This window comes from Podospora anserina, chromosome 5, assembly GCF_000226545.1.
Source record: "Podospora anserina S mat+ genomic DNA chromosome 5, supercontig 6".
NCBI lineage: Eukaryota > Fungi > Ascomycota > Sordariomycetes > Sordariales > Podosporaceae > Podospora > Podospora anserina.
The window spans coordinates 113,846-134,794 of NW_001939194.1; the positions used below are offsets into that span (position 1 = coordinate 113,846).

The following is a 20,949-nucleotide window of genomic DNA, read 5'->3' on the forward strand; positions in this document are numbered from 1 at the left end:
TGCTGTTTTCTTTTTCTTTTAAAGAAATCTGGGAATAATAGCACGGAGTGGGAACAACAAGGAAATATCAAGGGATAGACAACGAATCTGACGGATTACACGAATGAGCGAGCACACATGCATGCAATGCATATGTACCATTATATATCTACATAAATATACAACAAGTAGATCATGCTTTTTCCTTACCCTTGCCTGTAATGGGTGCGGTAGTGGTGGTGTCTTCTTCCTCGTCGGAGTCGTCCTCCTCGTCTCGGGGCAAGGTAACCCCCATCAACCCCAACAGATTCCCTGCTGGGCCTGCCATACCAGCTTGGGACTTGAAACTCTCGAGGAGGTTTTTGGCGAGGTTGTAGTCAATATCCACCTCCTCTTCCTCGTTTTCGCTGATTTCTTGCGCTTTGCTTGAGCTTCCAACATCTTTGATCCTTTTTTCTGTGACTGTTGCTTTGGGGTCCAAGCTCAGTGCCCCCAGCCCCTTGAGCTCGCTCTCAAACTGCTGCATCATCTTTTGGATCTCTTCCGCCTCGTCACCCTCATCATCTTCGTCATTTTCTGAGTCCACTTCTTCAACAACAACCGCTTTTTGTTTTCCCTTGTCTTGTGTTGTTGCTGATGCTGGCGGTGCACCCGATGATTTCCCATCATCACCAGGCAACCCCATCATCTCCCTCATCATCCTCTGGAACTGCTCCTCATCAAAACCGACTTCCTTATCTTCATCCTCCCAGTCCTCATCCTCGTCGCTCTCGTCATCATCATCATCCACATCCATCTCATCATCATCCTCATCCTCATCCCCCAACACAACCCCATCCACACCCGCATCTTCGTCGTTCAAAAACGCCTCAAACCTCTCCACTATCTTCTGGAGATCCGCCTGAGTGCCGGCGTCGCCAAAGCCCCCCTTACCCCCCCTTATTTTCTCGGCCTTGACGCCGCCGCTTCCAGAGCCAGCGAGCTCCTTCTCAAGCTGAGTGTAATCGATATCCATCCAGCTATCATCATCCTCCCTTTCGGTATCCTTCCACTCCTTTTCAATCTGCTCATCAGACGGCAGGATGTTCTCCTCCCCATCCTCGGCCAGATCCCCCAGTAGCAACGCCACCTCCCGAACGACTCTATTAGGGTGAGCCTCTGCCTTGTCATCGGCACACAGCAGCTCAAATCCCGTAGTGAGCTTCATCCCCAGCTCTAACCTCGCAAGCTTCTTTTGTGCAGAGTCGGCGGTGGGGTTCGTGGCGGCTTCGACCTCGGCGGCGTGAAGTAATGACTTCCATGCTGGAGGTGGGGGGGAAAAGTGCTGGGATTTGAGCTGGGCGTAGAGGACTTTGGTAAAGCGGATGGAGATGGTGATGAGGTCTTTTGGGGGGAATAGTAAGGGGGTGGTTATTGAGGGGAATAATAGGGGTTTGAGGGAGACGGGGTCTCGGAGGTAGAAGGCTTCGGTGGCGGGGGCGATGGATTGGGGGCGGGAGTGGAGGATGTAGGCTAGTTTTCTTGGGATGGTGACGAGGGCATGGTGGGTGGTGGAGGAGATGGCTGAGGGGTATTTCTCGAGGCGGTAGAAGGATTCGGCTTCGATGAAGGGGGAGTGGAGGAGGGATGAGGGCCTGGATGTAATGGTTGAGATGGCGGATGTCAGGGTGAGGTTCTTGTTGGGCTGTGTGTTGTCTAGGGGGATGATAAGGAGTTTGCCTTGGTGAATCCACACTCGGTTGGTGTCGTCTTCTGGACTGAGCCACTTGGGCAAGACTTTGGCTGCTTCGATTAGGAGAAACTCGCCATCGCTGTCAGAGACACGGACCCAAAGGTTGGGGAAGGATTTGGTGAGCTCCCGGAGGAGGTAGACAATGAACCACTCGTCTTCCACATTGTCGCCGTAGTGGGTTGTTCCATGGAGATAGGACAGTCCGGAACCTAAAGGGGCAATCAGCTGGGATGGTCTCATTTACTTGATGCCAAGTACACACACACCTTTCTGGATTTTTGTCTCGAGCTTGAAGGGTTCTCGCTGCCATATGTAGTCCTTTGCCAGCTCCGTCAGCTTTTTATCAGCGGCCCTCTTAACGGCTTCCAAGCTGGGGAGATCATTGTCTGACTTTTCGCCAATGATGAATAGCATGTACTCGACACAGTCCTCGGGCAGCCTCATACGAAAACCATCGAACCCTTCGTCTCCAGGACGCAGTTCTGCGGCGTTGGCCATATTGTTTATTTCCTGTCGTCCAAGTTCGTTTGCCGCTTCCGATGAGGACCTGTCAACCCAAACGCAGCTGCCAGCCGTTCGGTCTTGCTTCTTTCCAGCTTTCCTTCCTGTGTGGGGGGTGGCTGCCTAAGGTACCTTACAGCACCAAACGGCCGTTCAAGTTCAAATTTTACCTATCTCTTTTCGATCTTCCAGTTTACTTCAACACTTCAACGCCTTGTCGACCACGATAGTTACCTTACTGTTCTCATGCCCAACCTGGCAGTTGATCCGATCCACTGTAAATGTGGGGTTTAGCGTCTGCACGGGCCGCCTGTCATCAGCTCTGGGCGGGAGTGGAGAAGTCCAAGTCACTGGATCTGGGGGGAAGTTCGCGCAAACGACGCGTCTCGAGGGGCCTTTTGCACTGCGCCGCCCAGCTACTCGCACCCACAAACAGCTCCGCGACCAGGCGCCGGCTGTCTGAGACCTTTTACCAGCACTTCCATTGTTCTCAAAATGCCGTCGAGGACAATCAATAACCTCGGCGCAGAGTCCTCGCGGAAGCGACACCACCGCGGCGAAGATGACGAGTCAGAGGAGCCTGTACGGCCTCGTTCGCATTTAAATGGTGAATCTGTAAGTGCTCTGGCTTTTTCTCACACATCTGGCAGTGCTTCCTTCTTCATTTACAATGTGCTAATCCTGACCCAGCGAAAACGTGCCCGGCTTTCCGATGTGCGCGATGAAACGCGTGCAAACAACCCCGATGACGAAGCCGAGTATCAAGGAGCTGCCTCGCCCGACACCCCACCAAGAACGCAGTATGAGTTAATGCGCGATAATGGGTTCGAGCATTTGCGAACTGAGGCTGCCGATGATCAGAAGGCGACCCAGCGGCTACGGATGCGACCAAACCGTCTAGGAGAAAATGTGGTCGCAGAAAATGGCATTCTTGAGCAAGTCATATGCATCAACTTTATGTGTCACACGAGACTGAACTGCGAGCTTGGGCCCCTTCTCAACTTTGTTGTGGGCGAGAATGGCAGCGGAAAGAGCGCTGTTTTGACAGCAATCACCCTCTGCCTTGGTGGAAAGGCAAGCTCGACGAACCGCGGTGGTAGCCTGAAAAGTTTTATCAAAGAAGGAGAGGATAAGGCTATTTTGACTGTCAAGATCAAGAACCAGGGGCCTGATGCTTATCAGCACGATATTTACGGCGATTCCATCACCGTGGAGCGTTGGTTCAACAAAACTGGCGGGAGCGGCTTCAACCTGAAAACAGCCACCGGCTCTATTCACTCGAAGAAGAAGGAAGAGGTTGATCAAATCGTGGAGTACTACGCCCTGCAGGTCGACAACCCACTGAACGTTCTATCTCAAGACAACGCCCGGCAATTCCTCAACGCCTCAAGCAAGGCGCAGAAGTACAAGTTCTTCATCGAGGGCGTCCAGCTACAGCAATTGGATAACGACTACAAGCTGACTGCTGAATATGTGAGCCAAATAGACACCAAGATACCAGATCAAGAACAGAAAATCGAGCTTCTCAAAGTGCAACGGGCAAACGCAGAACGCTTATTGGAGACTCTGGAGGGCGAGCGGTCATTACGCGACAAAATCAACACAATGCGCTTAAAGTTGGCCTGGTCACGTGTCGATACCTGTGAAAAGAGACTGGCGCAGAAGGAGGCGAATCTCGCCGAGATCTCCACCAAGTTGATTTCGGCTGAAGAAAAGTTCGGCTTGAAAAGTCGAGCGTTGGAGCAGGCGGATCAAGAGGTGGAAACCACCAAGGCGAAGCTCGAGAGGGCGAAGGAAGAGGAGCCAGAGCTGCAGGCCAAAGTTGAAGAGGCGAAGGCTCATAAGGAGGCCATGGTAGCAGACCTCATGAAGGTCCAGGCCGAGGAGCGAGAGGCTCACCAAAACTGGAAAGCCATGACTGACCAAGTCAAGGATTTCGAGAGAAAGATCGCGCAGGAAGAGAGGAGTCTGCGGGAGGCACACGGTGGTCTCCAAACCCTGAAGATGAAGGAGCGCGACGAGGCTCGGGCCAGGGTCCAGGAGCTTGAACAAAAAATCGATGACAACAAACAGCTGATTCCTCGGATCAAGAGCCAGATGAGTGATTCGGCAAGGGCCCTGAACCCCATCAAGGAGCGGGTTACCAAGAAGCAGGAGGAGATCCACAATCTCAAAAAGGAGATTGAGAAAACCCAGGCACAAATCGGTGTGCCGCTTGCTGCTTACCACAAGAATATGCCGAGGCTGTTAAAGGCCATTGACGGCGACAAGAGGTTCCAGCAGAAGCCCATCGGCCCGCTGGGCACCGTCGTGCATCTTCATAAACCGGAATGGGGAGCGATTTTGGAGTCTTATTTTGGCAACAACCTCAACGGTTTTGTCGTCTTCAGCAAAGCCGACATGAATGTTCTTGCAGACTTGATGAGGCGATGCGACATCGACAGCAACCGCAATCCCATCTTCGTGGGCCAGCGAAATGCCCTCAATCTGGCGGGAAAAGAGCCAGATGCGGACTTCGACACCATCCTGAGAGTACTCAAGATTGACAACCAAGCTGTTCGGGATACACTTGTTATCAACCACGCGATCGAGCAAGTGCTCTTGATTCATAAGCGCACAACGGCTCAGAGCGTGATGATGGATGGAACGGCACCGCCCCGCAATGTCAAGAGATGCATCACATTCCATGATTCCAAGAACGAGGGGCTAAGCATTGAAATGAAGCCGAGCGGCATATCAACAAGTCCGGTCAGGATTGGGACTCAGCCCAAGCGCCTGAAGACGGAATCTGCCTCTCAGATGGCCTTCTTGAAGGAGTCCCTGTCAAAATTGGAGTCGGAACTCCAAGCTCTCCGAGTTGAATACAAACGTGTCCAGGATGAAAACTCCCACCACAAGACAGCCCTTGCCAAAGCGGAGAAAGAGGGGGCCGTTCTCGCACAGCAGCTGCGAGAGACCGAACTAGAGCTTGCGGAGATCGAAGTGGCTTTGGACGAGTGGGATGGGTCTGACGCCCGACTCCAAAGTCTGCGTGAGCAGCTGGCTCAAGCACTGGAGCAGAAAGCTCACCACGGTCAACAGGTGACTGGGCTTATTGTGGCCAAAGACCAGAAAAACGTACTTGCCGAGGAGGCTTACAAGGCACTCAAAGCTCAGAAGCTGCAGCTCAAGGACTGTGAAGCCAGTGTGAATAAGGCAGAGGAAAAGGCCAAGTCTGCGGAGGCGCACCGGCATATTGTGCTTCGAGAAAAGCTCGACAGTGAAGACGCGTATAAGCAACTGAAGGCAGAACAAAAGGAAGCGGAAGAAAGTATTGGGAGGGAAAAGGATAGGATCGCGGAGAGAGAGGCGGAGGCCATTCAAGTGTGCCCAGAACGCGTGCATTTGCTAGACGGCGAGACGGAGAAGTCCGTCAATACACAGTACTTTGCTCTGCGGGCTCGATACGACAAAATGACCAGCAGACGTCAGTTGAACGAGCAGGAAGTTATTGAGCAAGCCGAAAAGGTTCGGAAGAAGTACGACGAAGCAGTCAATGGCCTCAACTCGATGGTGGAGTCAAGCGAACGTCTCAAGCATTCGTTGAGCCTACGTTTGGACAAGTGGCGCAAGTTCCAGCGGTACATCTCCGCCCAGTCGCGTGTGAACTTCATATATCTCCTCAGCGAACGCGGGTACCGAGGGAGGCTGCTGCTGGATCATAAGCGCAGGCTCCTGGACGTTCATGTGGAGCCCGACCACACCGAGAAACGTGCCAGTGGACGGAGTACCAAGACGTTATCCGGCGGAGAGAAATCCTTTTCTTCGATTTGTATGCTGTTGGCCATCTGGGAAGCCATGGGTTCGCCGCTGCGGTGCTTGGATGAGTTTGATGTGTTCATGGACAATGTGAACCGCGCTGTTAGCCAAAATATGCTGGTAAGCTCAGCCTGTTGTTCTAGGGATGTATATCTGTTGCTAACGTTATCTAGGTTGCCGCTGCTCGAAGGTCGGTCAACCGGCAATACATCTTCATCACACCCAACGCTATCGACCCAAAGATCATCGCTGAAAAAGACGTAAAGCTTATTCGACTCGTTGATCCACGCCAACAGCGACTCACCAGCATGCAAACAATACCATGAGGTCTTTATACCTGGTTGGTTTCATTGTACATATTTCTCGGCTTCATCATCGTGTGTCAAAAGTGGGAGTTATGGGTTAGGGAATGCTAGTATCGGAATTTGGGTGGGCTTTCTGTGGTGGATCAGGGGGCAGTTTGGCAATTCTCCATGTGCAAGGTGCTATGTCGAAAGACTCCTACAGGTTTGCTTGGTGCATATGGCGGAAAGGGATGATAATGATTGGAATTCTTGTGCAAATGGCATTGTCTTAGGGTCATCTCCACGCGTAGGTTTTATGGCTTCATTGGTTTTGAACGCACAGTTAGTTAGTGGTTGTACATCCAGTTATAATACAAACTCGTCTAATGACCAAGTCTCTTTCTCTTTGACGACACCTTTTCTACTCATACATGTCCATCCCAACATCCCAACATCATCTTTATATCCTAACCCCCTTGCTCCTCAACACATTGACCCCCGCGCTCGCCGTGAAGCCAACCCACTCCCCGACACTCCTAACCGCCCCGCCCAGCTCCTCGGCCTCTTGAAGCCTCCTCCTGAGGAACCGCCTCGTCTCCTGGAACCCCTCGCTCTTGTCCGTCGTCATGAACAACTCGGCCGCGGCATAGATACCACTGAGGGCCGCCCGCTTGGTGTACCAGCTCGGATCAACACTTTTATCCCCGGCAAGATAGTAGATCTCATCTGCCAGCATGGCGAGCTCCCTGACGGCGACGGGGACCTGGGAGGGCTGGGCCATGACCGCGAGGGCCTGCTGCCAGTGCTGGATGATGGGCTCGTTTTGCTTTAGGCGCAGCCAAGTGAGGAGTTCGATTTTTCCCGAGACGGAGAGGCCGGAGAGGAGGTCGCTGTGCTGGCTGGCGAGGGAGGGGAGGGTGGTGCGGGTGGTGTAGAGGTGGAAGTGGATCAGGCGGGCGACGGGGGAGGGGCCGAGGAAGGAGGGGGAGATGTCGAGGAGGGAGAGGTCGCGGGCGGCGAGGGTGAGGGAGGGGAGGGTGAACCCGTGGGTGGGGATGTGGGAGGTTAGGGCGGAGGTGAGGAGGGTTGTTTCGGCTTGGGTGAAGGGGCTGGGGGGAGGGGGGTGGGTGGTGGAGTGGTAGGTTCTTCTTGTTTGGAGGGGTTGCGGTGGTGGTGTTGTTGGTGGTTGGGTTTTGGGGGTTGATTTGGATTTGGTTCTGGGAGTCGAGGGGAGGGTGGTGATGGGTCGGGAGGTGACGGCGGAGAGTCTTCCGGGGAAGGATCGGGTGGCCGGCTGGGTGGTGGTGGTGGGGAGGAGGAGGATGCGCCGGGCTGCGCCGGAGCAGTTGACGGCTGCCGGGGAGGCCATTGTTTGGTGCTTTTTTCCCTATCAGACCTCGAACTGTATAGGTCAGAAAGTTGCGGTTCGTATGGCCCGTATGGGGTTCCTGTGGTGACGTGATGGATCGCAAGGCGCTGTCAAACTGCGATATCATATCATGATCGGTGGTGGTCAAAGCTTGGTGCCTGCAACTGAGACTTTACTGTATCAAGTTAGCTTAGGGAATACAAAAGTGGTTCTCTACATGTTCTGCCCCACTTTGAGCCCAACCTGGCAGATCGTGGTCTTGCTTTACCAACCCCAACCCTTGGAATTTTGGGACATTGATTCGGTTGACGTCGATATCAGAATCAAAACCTTACCAAGATATTCCCAACGACGTACATCTTGACAGACAGAGCCACCACTCGGGCGGTTGTGTTTGTATACACAGGCCCAGGTTACTCGTGGAACCATCGAAGATCAGAAGATCAGCGAGAGGGTCCCTGAACAACATGGCAGGTGTCGGCCGGGCGTGGACGATACAAGGGGTATAGCACGCATGAAACCAGGAAACTAATGCAAGGCCTCGCGGAATCCAGCTTCGACACCAATCTCAGCACCAACTGGAACGACCTTAAAGGCCTCCGAAGAAGCCAAGAGAAAGGGTTACCGTTCCGAAATTCCAACTGATCAATCACAGAGGCATTCACACCGTGTTGTTACCACCGCGGAGACTCTCACACGACTCATCCACTTTTCTTTTTCTCTGCTTGCGACAGCTTTCAAGAAGCCCATTCATTACCACAACTTATCGAGTCATGAAGATTGTCGGGTCAGGTGCGACATGGGGCTTTCCAACCTGCGCCCAATCGACGTCCATGATACTGCCGTCTGCTGTACCAGCCCGCCGCCTATGCTTTGCGGGGCCGCCCAGTTGACAAGCCCGCAGATACGGGATCTTCTCTAGAAGAGCCATATGCCGTGACCTGACATTAGGCGATTTCCCTTCAGTGAGCTATGCTGTCATGCTGTCGTGCTGCCAGGTAGGTGACGGGCTGGCCGCCATCGAGAGAGTCTTGTGCGATTGAGTGACATATCCCTCAAAGAGATCGTCTTTTCGTGCCTAGAAATCAACCTCAACCGCATTCGGGTCAGTCTCCGCCGGATCAAGTCCCCGGGCCGCTCCACTCCCCCTCCTCCGCTGCCGAAGGAGGAGCTTGGGAGTGGTCCAGACCCGTTCTTCTGCTTGAGACTCTCAACTTGTCACCCGCAAATCGGCCTTCCACCATGGTACTGTTGCATACGCATTTATTAGCCGACTCACCGGTTTCATGCACTGCTGGTTCCTCGGACGGCAGCACACCACTGGTCCCCAACCTGTGGTGTTGGCAGTGGGTCATGGTCGTTTTTGTTTGGAGACGCCAGAGGCAGCTGCTCGACTGAGCAGAGCGCCTGTCGTTGTCGAGCCGCTCCGAATTCTGACATGCCTGACAGTGCCGGCCTTTCAAAAAAGGGCATAAAATTGCTCTGGATGCCCATGGCTGACGGCGTGCTTGAAGAAGGCCATACAGCATCAGGATTGGGTAGCTCAGTCCGCATCGTGCTGCATTTTTCATCTGCCGTGTGACCATTGACCCAAGAGTTTTTTTGTGTGAAGTGGATGGCAACCGTCAAGGTTAACAGCGGCTTCCCCAGCGCGGCACATGGTTCGTAAGGCAGACCAATATCAGGGATATATATCGTACTTCTTATGTCGTCTTCGTCGTGGTTCACTTGGCTCGCCCATCGTACTTGGTGCCTCCCACAGGCAGAAAAATAGATGGCGGGGTTGGCTCCTTGCCTCGGTCTTGGTTGGCATATGTACGTTGGCATGGAAATTTTTATCCACCACACCATGTTGACTTGTAGTTGTCACTGTGCAGATCTCGAGTGTCCTGTCATACTGGCCACATGTTCCACAGCACGACAAGTGATCGACTCGGCGATGAAGGACCCAGCCTTACCCGGGACAACCGCCTCGGTGTCATCGTGGCATCAGCCCAATTGACCACAAGATGGCGGATGTGCTGAAGGGAAAGGGGGGCATCATGTAGAGAGAGGCACGAGTGCAGCCGCCAGCTTCCACCAATGACACCGCCCAGCTCAGTCTGTGGACAGTGATCTGAGACGTCCGTAGAAAACCTCTTATCTGATATGGAATGTCTTTGAAGAACTGACTTCGGGAGAATATCCCGAGTCTGCCATTGGAAACGGAGCCGGGCTGCTGTGCTCATACCAGAAAGGGTCTTGTTGGATTCATGCTTCTGTACGTGACTTGATCGGGACACCATTGCACCCCTGAAGTTGAACAGCTGTCTGTGACCGCAAGGTACCCCTGGATTCAAGAATATTGCAAACGTGGGGGACGACTCGGTAGGGCAGGTGGGGTTGACAGCGTTGATGGGCCCTCGCCGAGATGCTTTGCAAACGGAATTCTTGGTGCTGTTAAACGGGCAAAGTCAGTCCCAATGTCAGGTCGATATCAGAGATGAGCGAACCGTCCACTTGTATGCTTATCCGCTAATGGAGGAATATCAACGGCAACGGGCTTCACATCGGTGTCAAGATGAGCTGCTGGCCGCTGGCTGCGAGTCTTCACCATGGCCATTCATGGTTGAAAAGAGGAAATAAGAAAATTGGTGTGTGCGGGACAGATGCCCCCCTGTCAGATGCAGCAGCAATCCACCACCCCATTTTCTCAGTCTTTTGTGGGCGCCAAACATGGCGACTACAAGGTCCTTCAATGTGGCCTTCTGAGAATGTTATGCAGACGCCGTTGGGGTCCGAGAATCAGAAAAATGAAGCGCGAAGTGAGACAGAAGTTCGGAAGGTCTTAATTTCTTGAGTCGGAGATGGTGGAGGGCTGGAATTGACGTTTGCTCAAGCACCAGCGGCATCTTTGGTTCTGGCGGGGCTCGTACCCCACCCACTCCGAATTCTTTTGACGCCATTCAACTTGTCAGAAAGGCAGCCATCAAGGTGACGAGGCTCCCGTATTCCATCATGCTCAGAACATCACACGCAGCATGTGTCAACGACCTTTCCTGGATTCCCACTCTTGTTGCTTCTGATCCAGAGCAGGGAACAGGGCAGCTTTGTGTTCCTACAATAGGTGGGCATGTTGACAGCCTCAAGCCTCACCCGCAACCAGGTAACCAAGGTACACCACAGCCTTGCCCAGCAATTTTTTGAGCCTTTTCCAAGATCGACCCCCTCGGGTCGTCTGTAACAAGGAATCCCTGAACCGGAAGAGACGGCTGATCTCCGGCCGTCCCCGATAATCTGAGTCCGTTCTTGGTGTTGTTGCGCTAAAGATTAGTGGGCTGTCACAGTTGCAATCCGAATCGATTACGAGCCTCATGGAAAGGTCAGCACCCTTCAGCAAGAAAACACGCAACTAAGGAAAGGATGGAGAGCTAATTCCATGAATTATGCCTATTTGTCTTCCCCATCACTTAGGGCTTGCCTATATAGATGTTAGCAGCTTAATGAATAGTTGTAGATGAGGTGATCTGACAGATCTATACACAAGCAAGACAAATATCTCCATCTCTACCCCCGCCGCCCTGCTCATTAGCCATTGTTACGGGGCACACCGGGCTGCAACGCTGCCTTTATGGCACATGCAGTTGTAGCCGGTACATTATTCCGCTCTGCGCTACCGTGGTGGTGGTTGCATTCTGTGTCGCAGGCCTCAATATGATGGTACCGTAATAATGTGTAATTACCATCTCAGCACATGTAAACGGTTCCGCATTCTCGTATAACCGTCAACGTCTGTCTGTGTGGAGTTTCCGCCGTTTCATCAGCCACAGCCGACCTGAGCTGTCTTGCTGCTTTCAAGCTTCTGCCTCAGGTATCAGGCTTTCACCTGGCTGAGGCAAAGTGCTCCGTTCGGCATCCGTTTGTTCCGCCCGCACATTGGGATAGCTGAGGTGAGAGGCTCAGTTCCAGGTTGAAGCAATCCCTTGTCCACCACCTCGACAACTTCTTCTTCACAGCAAGTGGAAATTTCTTTGGTCTCCTGGTTGCAGACTGACCTTCTGTCACATAGTCGCACGACAGACAACCTGGAAGCCATTTCACCCTCCACTGCAGAGCAGACCCCAACCCCAACGAGCGCCATTTGCAACCTCCACAAATCCGCCAAGAGCTCCACATTCAACCTCGATCCTTGCGGCGCCTGACTGCCTGGGCCACTGTCCGACGCGTTCTCCCTGGCGTCGGCCTTGCTCACCCCGGCCCAAGAACTTTCATTCAGTGCTGCTTGACCTGGCTGGACTGTCGACGCGATTTTTTTGCCCTATCCAACATCGCCTTACCCTCTCTGCCTCTGGCTGTACCTCGCACCTACCGTCTGAGGCTTGATCCCGCTTTTTTCGGCCTTGCAGCGCGCCTTTGAACCTTTTTCGAGCCGCCAAACGCAAGCCTGCCCAACTCTTGTCAGCAAGAAAAAAAAATCACATTTTGGCAGCCAAAGCACCCGACCACAGCACCGCACCCCAGTGTCAGGTCCCAAGGTTCCCCGTCACCTCACCTCTCCCGCCCTCAACCGACTCGGTGGCCCGTTGCGCGAACGTCGCGCCGTACCTTGGCCTCAGCTGCTGTCCGCCAAACAGCAACCATCCCAAAGTCCTGCAGTGACAGACACCTGCCCTTTCCGCACCCAATCGTCGCGTCGCCGAAATTTCCCTCCGTCAAGCGGCTAAGTCGACAGAAAATTTCGATTTTCCAATTATCACCATGGGTAAGTACGACATCAATTGCATTCCTCTCCCTGGATACCATCGGTATAGGTATCCCCCCGTCTTCCCAATCAGCCAGCCCATTCGGGCGGTCAACCAGCCAGACAGCCAGCCAGACACACGAAGAGACTGAACACTCTCTCCCCGCTGTTCGCCCTGTCAGCTTCCATTCTGGCCCTCCAGGTGCGCGTGCGCAAGTCGCGTCCTCGTTGAGCCTCCTCCCGAAGATGCCTGCCTCTTCCCCTCCGCTCCGTTCCCCCCTCCCCCTCATCCCATCCCCGTCCTGAGTCTTGCATATACACACCCCCAGCAAGACATCAGGACATATCTCTGTCCATCCACACACACCGGGCGGTTCTGGGATGGACGGACTACTCCAGGCCGGAACACCTCGATCGTGGGCATTATCCCAGATGCCTCAGTGACGTGTTACTGCCGCTTGTAACCCCCAAATCTCCAGGACCTGCCCAGTCGGCGTTTTTTGGTCGATTTCCACAGGGCCAGTCTGTGGCAGTCGGTGCAGGTTGGTCCTCGAGCCTTGCTCGCTCGCTCTACCACTCACAAGGGCCCCTCGCTGCTGCAGTGTCTTGCAGTTTTCCTACCTGCACTGCCTGGTCTCCGACATACCACCCACATACACCCATCCGCCCGTACATACATACATGTACCTTCACAATCAGCCCCCCCCTCCCCTCTCAGCCAGCCTGCATGTCTTTCCCATCCTGATCCACAATCCTCGGATTCTCTCACTACCACCCCCCCCCCCCCCCCCCCCCGCCGCCGCACCCCCCCTCAAGTGCTACCTACCATTCCTTCAAATTGCCATCCCTCAATCACTTCACTTCCTTTTCTTCTTTCCCCACCTATCACCAACCCTACCTTAGCTGGCTTCTTCCAACATCTCGTTTCTGACCGATTTCTAACCTTCTCTTTCTCTCTCTAGCTGACTCCGGTGATACCTATCGCCCTGTAAGTATCTGCCCTGATTCTTGGCCTGTGCACTCTGTTCTTCGTCGTCTCGATGAGACCGGCGGCTATCTCTTATAGCCGCAAGCTCTCGGAGGAATGGCGTGACTGGTGGTCAGACCAGACTCTCATCCCATCCACCTGGCGTCAGTCAGATATGTGGTTTGGTGTTTGCGCTTTCGAGCTCTTCGGCCCTGATGAGTTTGAGACCTGTGGGTTCTTTGTGTTGAAAGTCCAATGCCATGATCACTGATGATTAGGTGCTGGAGGATCAACACGGCGCTCCCCCGCTTTAGGCGTGCCAGAGACAAAGACATATACTGGCGAGTCACATGACATGGTTACATACTGACATTGTGACCAGCGTGAGAGATCGCGCTCTCCCAGACGTGGACGTTCCCGCAGTCCGAACAACGGTACCCGTCGGTCATATTCGCCCCGTGACCGCTCACGGAGTCGTCATCGGAGAAGAAGCCGTTCGCCCATGACTGGACAGGGCGCATCCGCTGGAGGATCAGGACAAGGATACAACAATAACGGAGCTCCTCATAGATCGTTCGAAGATCGTGCCGTTCACCGCGAAAACGTCATGAATAACATTCGAGAGTCGTCGCAGCAGGACCGCCGCGTCTATGTCGGCAACCTGTCTTACGACGTCAAGTGGCACCACCTCAAGGATTTTATGAGGCAGGGTGAGTGGATGGCGCTTGGGGAAGGAATGGATGGAGGAAGAGACTAACGTGACCTCTCACAGCCGGTGAGGTTCTCTATGCCGACGTATTGCTTCTTCCCAATGGAATGTCGAAGGTGGGCTTTCACGAGTGATTTTGGCTGGTTCCTTTGTGGTTCCTATTCTGTTTGGTTATTTGATGGACGGTTGGGTTGACGGGTTGGGACGCTGTCCACGACGATATTTAGGGATGCGGGTAAGTTTCTTCATGCGCACCGGTCAATCCGAGAACAAAGTGCTAACCTTGTGGCTGTCATAGAATTGTGGAATACGCCACTAGGGAGCAGGCTCAGAATGCCGTTGCGACGCTCAGCAATCAGAACCTAATGGGGAGACTGGTGTATGTCCGCGAGGCAAGTACCCGGACCCGGCAACGAGCGGAGCCATTCTGTGACGCTAACAATGGATAGGATCGTGAGGCCGAACCTCGCTTCGGTCCTCCTGGAGGAGGTGCCCGCGGTGGTTTCGGTGGCCCTGTTGGCCCTGGCGGTGGTGCTCCGTACGGAGGAGGATTTAACCCCGGCATGGGAGGTGGAGCTCCAGGAGGCGGGGCCCCAGGTGGTGCTCGTCAAATCTTCGTGTCCAACGTTTGTCATATCTCCCCATTCCGGTTCTTCGTTGCCAACGTGGCAATATGATGCTGACAACCTCTGTAGCTGCCGTTCAACATTGGTTGGCAAGACCTGAAGGATCTGTTCCGGCAGTCCGGTAAGTAACCTGATGCGACTGATGTGTGAGGAGTCTAACAAGTGCAACTGCAGCACGAACTGGTGGGGTTATTCGCGCCGATGTTCATCTCGGCCCCGACGGTCGCCCCAAGGGTTCTGGTATCGTTGTATTCGAGTCCCCCGACGATGCGAGAAACGCTATTCAGCAATTCAACGGCTATGACTGGCAAGGTCGCGTAATTGAGGTTAGGGAGGACCGTTTCGCCAATGCTGGTATGGGTGCTGGCGGTTACGGTGGCCGCGGTGGCTTCGGCGGTCGCGGTGGCTTCGGCGGTGGCTTCGGCGGCCGTGGAGGCTTCGGCGGTCGCGGTGGTTTCGGCGGCGGCGGTTATGGTCGTGGAGGCTATGGCGGCGGTCCTGGTGGTGGTCCTGGCGGCCCCAGCTTCGGTGGTCCTCCAGGCGGCGATGCCTCTGTCCCTCCGAACCCTTTTACTGACAATGCCACCGCCGGCACTGAGAAGAACGAGATTATCTACGTTCGCAACGTGAGTGCCCTTTTCACCCCCGATGCCCATTGATGGTTTCTAACAATACCCTAGCTTCCTTGGTCTACGAGCAATGACGATCTCGTTGAGTTGTTCTCGACTATCGGCAAGGTCGAGCAGGCCGAGATCCAGTACGAGCCTAGTGGCCGCTCGCGTGGCAGCGGTGTTGTTCGCTTCGACAATGCCGACACCGCCGAAACCGCCATCAACAAGTTTCAAGGATATCAGTACGGCGGCCGGCCTCTGGGTCTGAGCTACGTCAAGTACTTGAACCAGGGTGGTGGTGACGCCATGGACACCGACCATGGTGGATTGACTCAGGACCAGATCATGTAAACCAAGCATGAACACTTGCTTGAGCTCGAATCGAACTCAGCCATTGGATCGTCAACAGCCACTGTCGACAAATACAGTCATCAACGTTATTGGATGAGTCAAAGCTGCCACAAGATATCACTTCCGCTCTTCGACTCGTTTACACGATCTCGTCGCTTATTCCCGTCGACATGGGCCCAGAGCATTCAATAGCACCTCGGTTCGACACAACATTGACGACATTCCTCACCCTCAGCAGATTGTTTGTATTGCGTTTTGTTTCTTTTTCTAATGGGGAGGTGGAGGATTCGGTAGTTTATGTCAGGAGGAATGAAAAGAGGTGGTTTACAGACTCGACTTTTTAGTCTTCAACACTCGGGTCTCAGCAACGCAAAAAATTTTGGTGCGCAGTGTTTTTGCTCGATTGGGACTGTCCGTTCTCTTGGCGCCGCGGAAAATGGAAATCGGACGGCTTTTAAACCCCTAGAATGTACAGCGAATAGCATCTGATTATCCCGTTGATGGCGGCGTTCGAAGGAAGGGCGCCGGGCAACGATAGGCTTGTTGGTAAGGGTGTGTGCGATGCGTAGGAGCGGGCTGGCCAGCCATGGTTCGCGGACTTGAAGAGCGTGTGGTGAGTTTGCATGTGGAAAAAGTGTAGGATCGGCCGTCGTCAGAGCATGGTACTGGTGCTGTCATTGGCGCTGGCGTTTTTGGTATGCTTTGGGTCCTGGCTGATTGTGATGGCGTTGGCGAGATGATGGATGGCCCCCAGTTCATATGGCCTGCAATACCGCAACTCTGTTCGGCCCATCCACCGTTGTTATAAAAAGGTTGTGGATCACGATATCCTTATGAAAGGAAATGGGAGTTGAAGGCGTTTTGTGTTTTGGAAAATCGATACCCCCCGGCTGCGTTGGTTTTATGAATTCTTCGGTAATTGGGAGATATATGCGTTTGACGTTGTGGGCTTCATTTTAGGGGCAAAGCAAGCCCGGCATACATGGTACATCTCGGGACATTTTGCCACCGATTTGAATATAAACTCGTTTTTTTTGGAACCCGTTATTGTCCTCGTATGTATATTGGACGTGTGTTTCTGCAGTTGGCTGCAGCTTGTCAACGCAGTATTTGTCACTTCAAGGACGGTTGTTAGAGGCAACCACGTTGGGCGGGAGAGCGGGGATACATCTGACAGTGTTTTTTTGCGACTTTCCAAACAAACAATTTAAATCGAAGTCCACCACGGGTGGTTGGATTCAGGAATGGAATGTTTACGCCATTGTGACTAACCCATCGGGTCCGTCCATATCCTCTTCATCAAAGCAGAGATGTGACCAGGTAATCTATATATCCCAGTTATCAAATTAAGCTGTTTAATAATCCCCAACACATGGATATCTTTTTTTCCAGCTCTCGGCTGGCTGGCTGGCTCAGACAGATTTAGATACAGCACAATAGGGCTCACTTTTCTTCTACGCCTGAGTCTTCATCTTCCTCCTCGCCTTCTCCTTGGCCTTGCGCTTGGTCCTGTCCCTCGGCTTGAGCCCGCTCATGCCCGCCTTGCAGACGTCGGCGTACCGGGCGTAGAAGGAGTCGAGGTCGTCGGGCTGGATGATGGTGGAGAGCTTGACTTTTTTGCCCTCGTTGCGGGCCTCTTTTGACTTGGAGTTGGAGGCGCGGATTAGGATTGGGGCTTGGGGGAGGGGGGTGGTGGTGAGGGTTTCTTCATGTTCTTGTTCTGATAGGGTTTCTTTTGCTGATTCGTCGTAGGAGTCTGAGGGGGTTTGTTAGGGGGGTGATGAGGTTGGGAAGGGGGGGAGGGTAACGAACAGCGTTTTTGGGTGAGGAGGATGGTGCCCTTTTGGGATTGTTTTTGGGTTGTGAAGAGGGCTGTGAGGGCGGTGAAGAACTATGGAGTGTCAGTGTGTGAGAGGTGAGATAAGGGGGGGGAGGAAGGGGGTTTACCTCGTCTTGGGATAGGTGTTTGCTCATTTTGGGTGGTGGGTTGGGGGTGAGTGCCCTGGTGAGAGATGGTTCTGTGTTTATGAGACCCGTTCCTCTCAACACGCTCGCGAGTCAAGTGTGCGATGACTGAAAATGGAGATGTTACTTGGGGTTGTAGTGTGAGTGTGGGTGTGTGATAGCCCCGCCAGTACGTTGTCGTTGCCCGTTGATGGAGACTGGCGGGATTGCCCAGGCTGATACTGTGGGGTCCCCAAAAGTTAGCGCAGTGAAGTCAAAAGTGGGTGCGGTTTGATTTAGTGGGCCCCACTTGACATCTTAGGACGGTGCGCTGCGGTTATCGATAAGAAAAAGTTCAGGACTTTGGGGGAGTTTCAAGAATCAACGGAACACAGAGCGCAAAGCCGGTTAGCCCACCCACGATACTCTGAGACACCAATTTTGTTCGATAAAAGATGGCTCCTCGTGGACAGGGCACCATTAAGCGGCCAGCGCTGCCGCCGCATCTTCTCAAGGAACTGGGCGCATCAGATAACCATAACCGACGAGACAATCGCACGACAGTTACGTCGAGAAAGGAGCAGCGCAAGGCGGAGCGACAGGGCAAAAGGACTGGAAGATCAGATGCGATTCGGAATCGCCAAGCGCCCGCGCCTCAGCGAAATCAGCCATCATCGTCAAAATCTCAACCTCCGAAGAAGTCTCCCGCGGCGCCTGCGAAAGCCGAACCGAAATCCGCACTGAAGAAGAATAAAAGGCCTGAGCCAGACTCTGACGAGGAGGATGAAGATGACTTTGGGGGTTTCGATGATGAAGACGATGAGCTGTCAGATGGAATCCTAAATGAGGACTCGGACGAGGACATGGGCGATGACGGGGAGGACCACGACGACGAAGATTCGCAAGAGGACGATGAAGATGAAGATGAGGAGGAGGACGAGGAGGACGAAGATACCCCACCACCAACAAATAAGAAGCTCTCCAAGACACTGAAGGATAAATTCGCCGAGGATGATGCCGAGATTGCAGCTCTGGAAAAGAAACTAGGGATGAAGGGCAAGAAGAAGCTACCACAGTCATTCATCGATGACGGTCTGGGTGAACTTTTGGGAGAGTTGGATGGAAATCTGGAAGATGGGGGCTCAGACAAGCGGAAGCGCAAGGCCGAGGCAGATGAGTGGCTGGCTCAGAAGAGGAGGAAGGCGGAGGCTGCTGCCGCTGCATCGACGCAGAAAAAGCGAGCACAACCGGACTCTGACGAGAGCGAGGATGGGGATAGCGACGAGGACATGGATGATATGGATGAGGATATGGATGGTTTCGGTTCTGAAGGAGATGGTTTGGACGGTGAAGAAGACGAAGAAGGAAGCGATGAGGGTGAGGAGGACGGATTCGATGACTTTGGATCAGAGGATGAGGATATGGAAGAACCACCAGCAAAAAAGGTCCGCGAAAACCCCTATGTTGCTCCAACAACAGGGCAGACGGCAAAATATGTCCCTCCATCACTACGCAAAGCCACAGGTTCGGAATCAGAGCTGGAGGCCCGAGTTCGTCGGCAGACACAAGGCCTTGTCAACAGGATTACTGAAGCGAACCTTTTGACCATTCTCGGCGAAATTGAGAAGCTTTACAGAGACAACGCTCGACAGCACGTCACATCCGCCCTCGTTGATTTACTCCTTATTCAGGTGTGCGATCCCACAAGCTTGCCAGACACACTCCTTATTCTCTCGGCCGGCTTTGCCTCTGCAGCCTACAAGGTGTTTGGAACGGACTTTGGAGCGCAATTGATCCAGGAGGTGGTAGAGCGCTACGACAAGTACTACGAGGAAGCTCAGGAGGCCGCACTTGGTGGGCCAGATGTACCGAAGCAAACATCAAACCTGATAACATTCGTCTCACAGCTGTACAACTTCCAGCTGATCGGCCCAGGCTTGATATTCGACTACATTCGTACCCTTCTGGATAACCTTTCTGAGCTGAATGCTGAACTACTGCTTCGAATTGTGCGGATGTGTGGTACTACCCTCCGCACGGACGACCCAATGGCTCTCAAAGACATTGTCACGTTGATTCCAGGAGCCGTGGCGAAGCATGGCGAAAAGAACCTGACCGTTAGGACCAAGTTCATGATTGAGACCATCACAGATCTCAAAAATAACAAGCTCAAGGCTGGAGCCGGTGCGTCAGCTATTGTTTCGGAGCATACCGCCAAAATGAAGAAGACACTGGGTCAGCTCAAGGCAAGGAAACTGAAGGCGACGGAACCATTGCGCATCGGGCTGCAAGATATCCGAGACGCTGACAAGACTGGAAAATGGTGGTTGGTTGGTGCCAGCTGGGCAGGCAAATCCAAGGATAAGAAGGATGCCAAAGAAAAGCCAGCCACTGAAGAGCGAGAAGATGACGACAGTGACGACGAAAGTATCGTGCTAGATGACTTTGAAGAAGGTCCCGATCTTTTGGAACTGGCCAGAGAGCAAGGCATGAACACTGAGGTCCGGCGGTCCATCTTTGTCACCATCTTGTCAGCTCTCGACGTCCAAGACGCCTATATCAGGATTCTCAAACTCCGCCTCAACAAGGAACGCCAAAGGGAGATCGCGACTGTGATCACCAAATGCGTTGGCGCTGAGAAGCACTACAACCCTTACTACACTCTCATCGCCAGAAAGGTTTGCGAGAACATGCGTGAGGTGAAGTGGTCATTCCAGACTTGCCTCTGGAAGATGTTTGGCAGGATGGGTGAAACTGGCTTTGTGGAAGAGGACGAGGAGCTGGAAGAGGAAGAGCTCGAGGAAGAGTTCAGCACCCAAAGGTTAATCAACACAGCCAAGATGGTGGGCTCATTGATTGCGAGTGGGCATATGAGCTTGATCGCCATTAGGCGGCTGAATCTCGCCTATCTGCAAAAGAGGACACAAAACTGGATGGAGATCATGCTCAACACGCTGCTGCTGGAGTGCCAGACAGGTGAGAAGCCTGGGGAAGAGGTTATCACGAAGGTGTTTGCGGCTGTCAACACTGCCCCTGAATTTGCCATTCAGTTGCAGCACTTTTTGAAGAAGGTCACGAGAAAGACGGATCTGACTGCAAGCAAAAAGGAGACAAAGCTGGTGAGGGAAGGGTGCAAGATGGCAGAGGCGGCACTACAAGCCGTCGTAGCAGCCGAAGAGTTGTTGTAATTTTTGACCTGTTCATGGGGTGTTGAATACCAGGATAGAAAAATCAATAATGCCAAACCAGCGGCCATCGGCTTCGGAAACACATAGGTTACCAGTGGTTACCCAGGGTATGAGTGGCTATTCTCGGGGGTATTGAGATGTTTATAAGCCAAGCGAGAATCTCATTGCAA

At 53.3% G+C, this 20,949-nt stretch overlaps 6 protein-coding genes across 6 annotated transcripts; 3 read left to right on the forward strand and 3 right to left on the reverse strand.

Annotated features, from left to right (window-relative positions):
* Nucleotides 1–172: 172 nt before the first annotated feature.
* Nucleotides 173–2,209, reverse strand: PODANS_5_5750 (uncharacterized protein; the record flags this gene model as incomplete). Its single annotated transcript, XM_001929714.1, has 2 exons — nt 173–1,914; nt 1,978–2,209. The coding sequence occupies 2 exons, from the start codon at nt 2,207–2,209 to the stop codon at nt 173–175; spliced, it is 1,974 nt and encodes a 657-aa protein (XP_001929749.1).
* A 498-nt stretch (nt 2,210–2,707) lies between these two features.
* Nucleotides 2,708–6,336, forward strand: PODANS_5_5760 (uncharacterized protein; the record flags this gene model as incomplete). The annotated part of the gene is made up of 2 exons (XM_001929715.1): nt 2,708–6,130; nt 6,184–6,336. The coding sequence occupies 2 exons, from the start codon at nt 2,708–2,710 to the stop codon at nt 6,334–6,336; spliced, it is 3,576 nt and encodes a 1,191-aa protein (XP_001929750.1).
* A 418-nt stretch (nt 6,337–6,754) lies between these two features.
* On the reverse strand, nt 6,755–7,663 carry PODANS_5_5770 (uncharacterized protein; the record flags this gene model as incomplete). Its single annotated transcript, XM_001929716.1, has 1 exon — nt 6,755–7,663. The coding sequence occupies one exon, from the start codon at nt 7,661–7,663 to the stop codon at nt 6,755–6,757; it is 909 nt and encodes a 302-aa protein (XP_001929751.1).
* A 4,737-nt stretch (nt 7,664–12,400) lies between these two features.
* On the forward strand, nt 12,401–15,647 carry PODANS_5_5780 (uncharacterized protein; the record flags this gene model as incomplete). The annotated part of the gene is made up of 10 exons (XM_001929717.1): nt 12,401–12,404; nt 13,346–13,371; nt 13,733–14,060; nt 14,123–14,175; nt 14,287–14,294; nt 14,358–14,442; nt 14,509–14,685; nt 14,755–14,806; nt 14,860–15,311; nt 15,366–15,647. 10 exons carry the CDS (start codon nt 12,401–12,403, stop codon nt 15,645–15,647), a joined length of 1,467 nt encoding a protein of 488 aa, XP_001929752.1.
* Nucleotides 15,648–17,101: 1,454 nt separating this feature from the next.
* Nucleotides 17,102–17,621, reverse strand: PODANS_5_5790 (uncharacterized protein; the record flags this gene model as incomplete). The annotated part of the gene is made up of 3 exons (XM_001929718.1): nt 17,102–17,403; nt 17,460–17,538; nt 17,595–17,621. 3 exons carry the CDS (start codon nt 17,619–17,621, stop codon nt 17,102–17,104), a joined length of 408 nt encoding a protein of 135 aa, XP_001929753.1.
* A 425-nt stretch (nt 17,622–18,046) lies between these two features.
* Nucleotides 18,047–20,779, forward strand: PODANS_5_5800 (uncharacterized protein; the record flags this gene model as incomplete). The annotated part of the gene is made up of 1 exon (XM_001929719.1): nt 18,047–20,779. One exon carries the CDS (start codon nt 18,047–18,049, stop codon nt 20,777–20,779), a length of 2,733 nt encoding a protein of 910 aa, XP_001929754.1.
* Between the last annotated feature and the right edge of the window lie 170 nt (nt 20,780–20,949).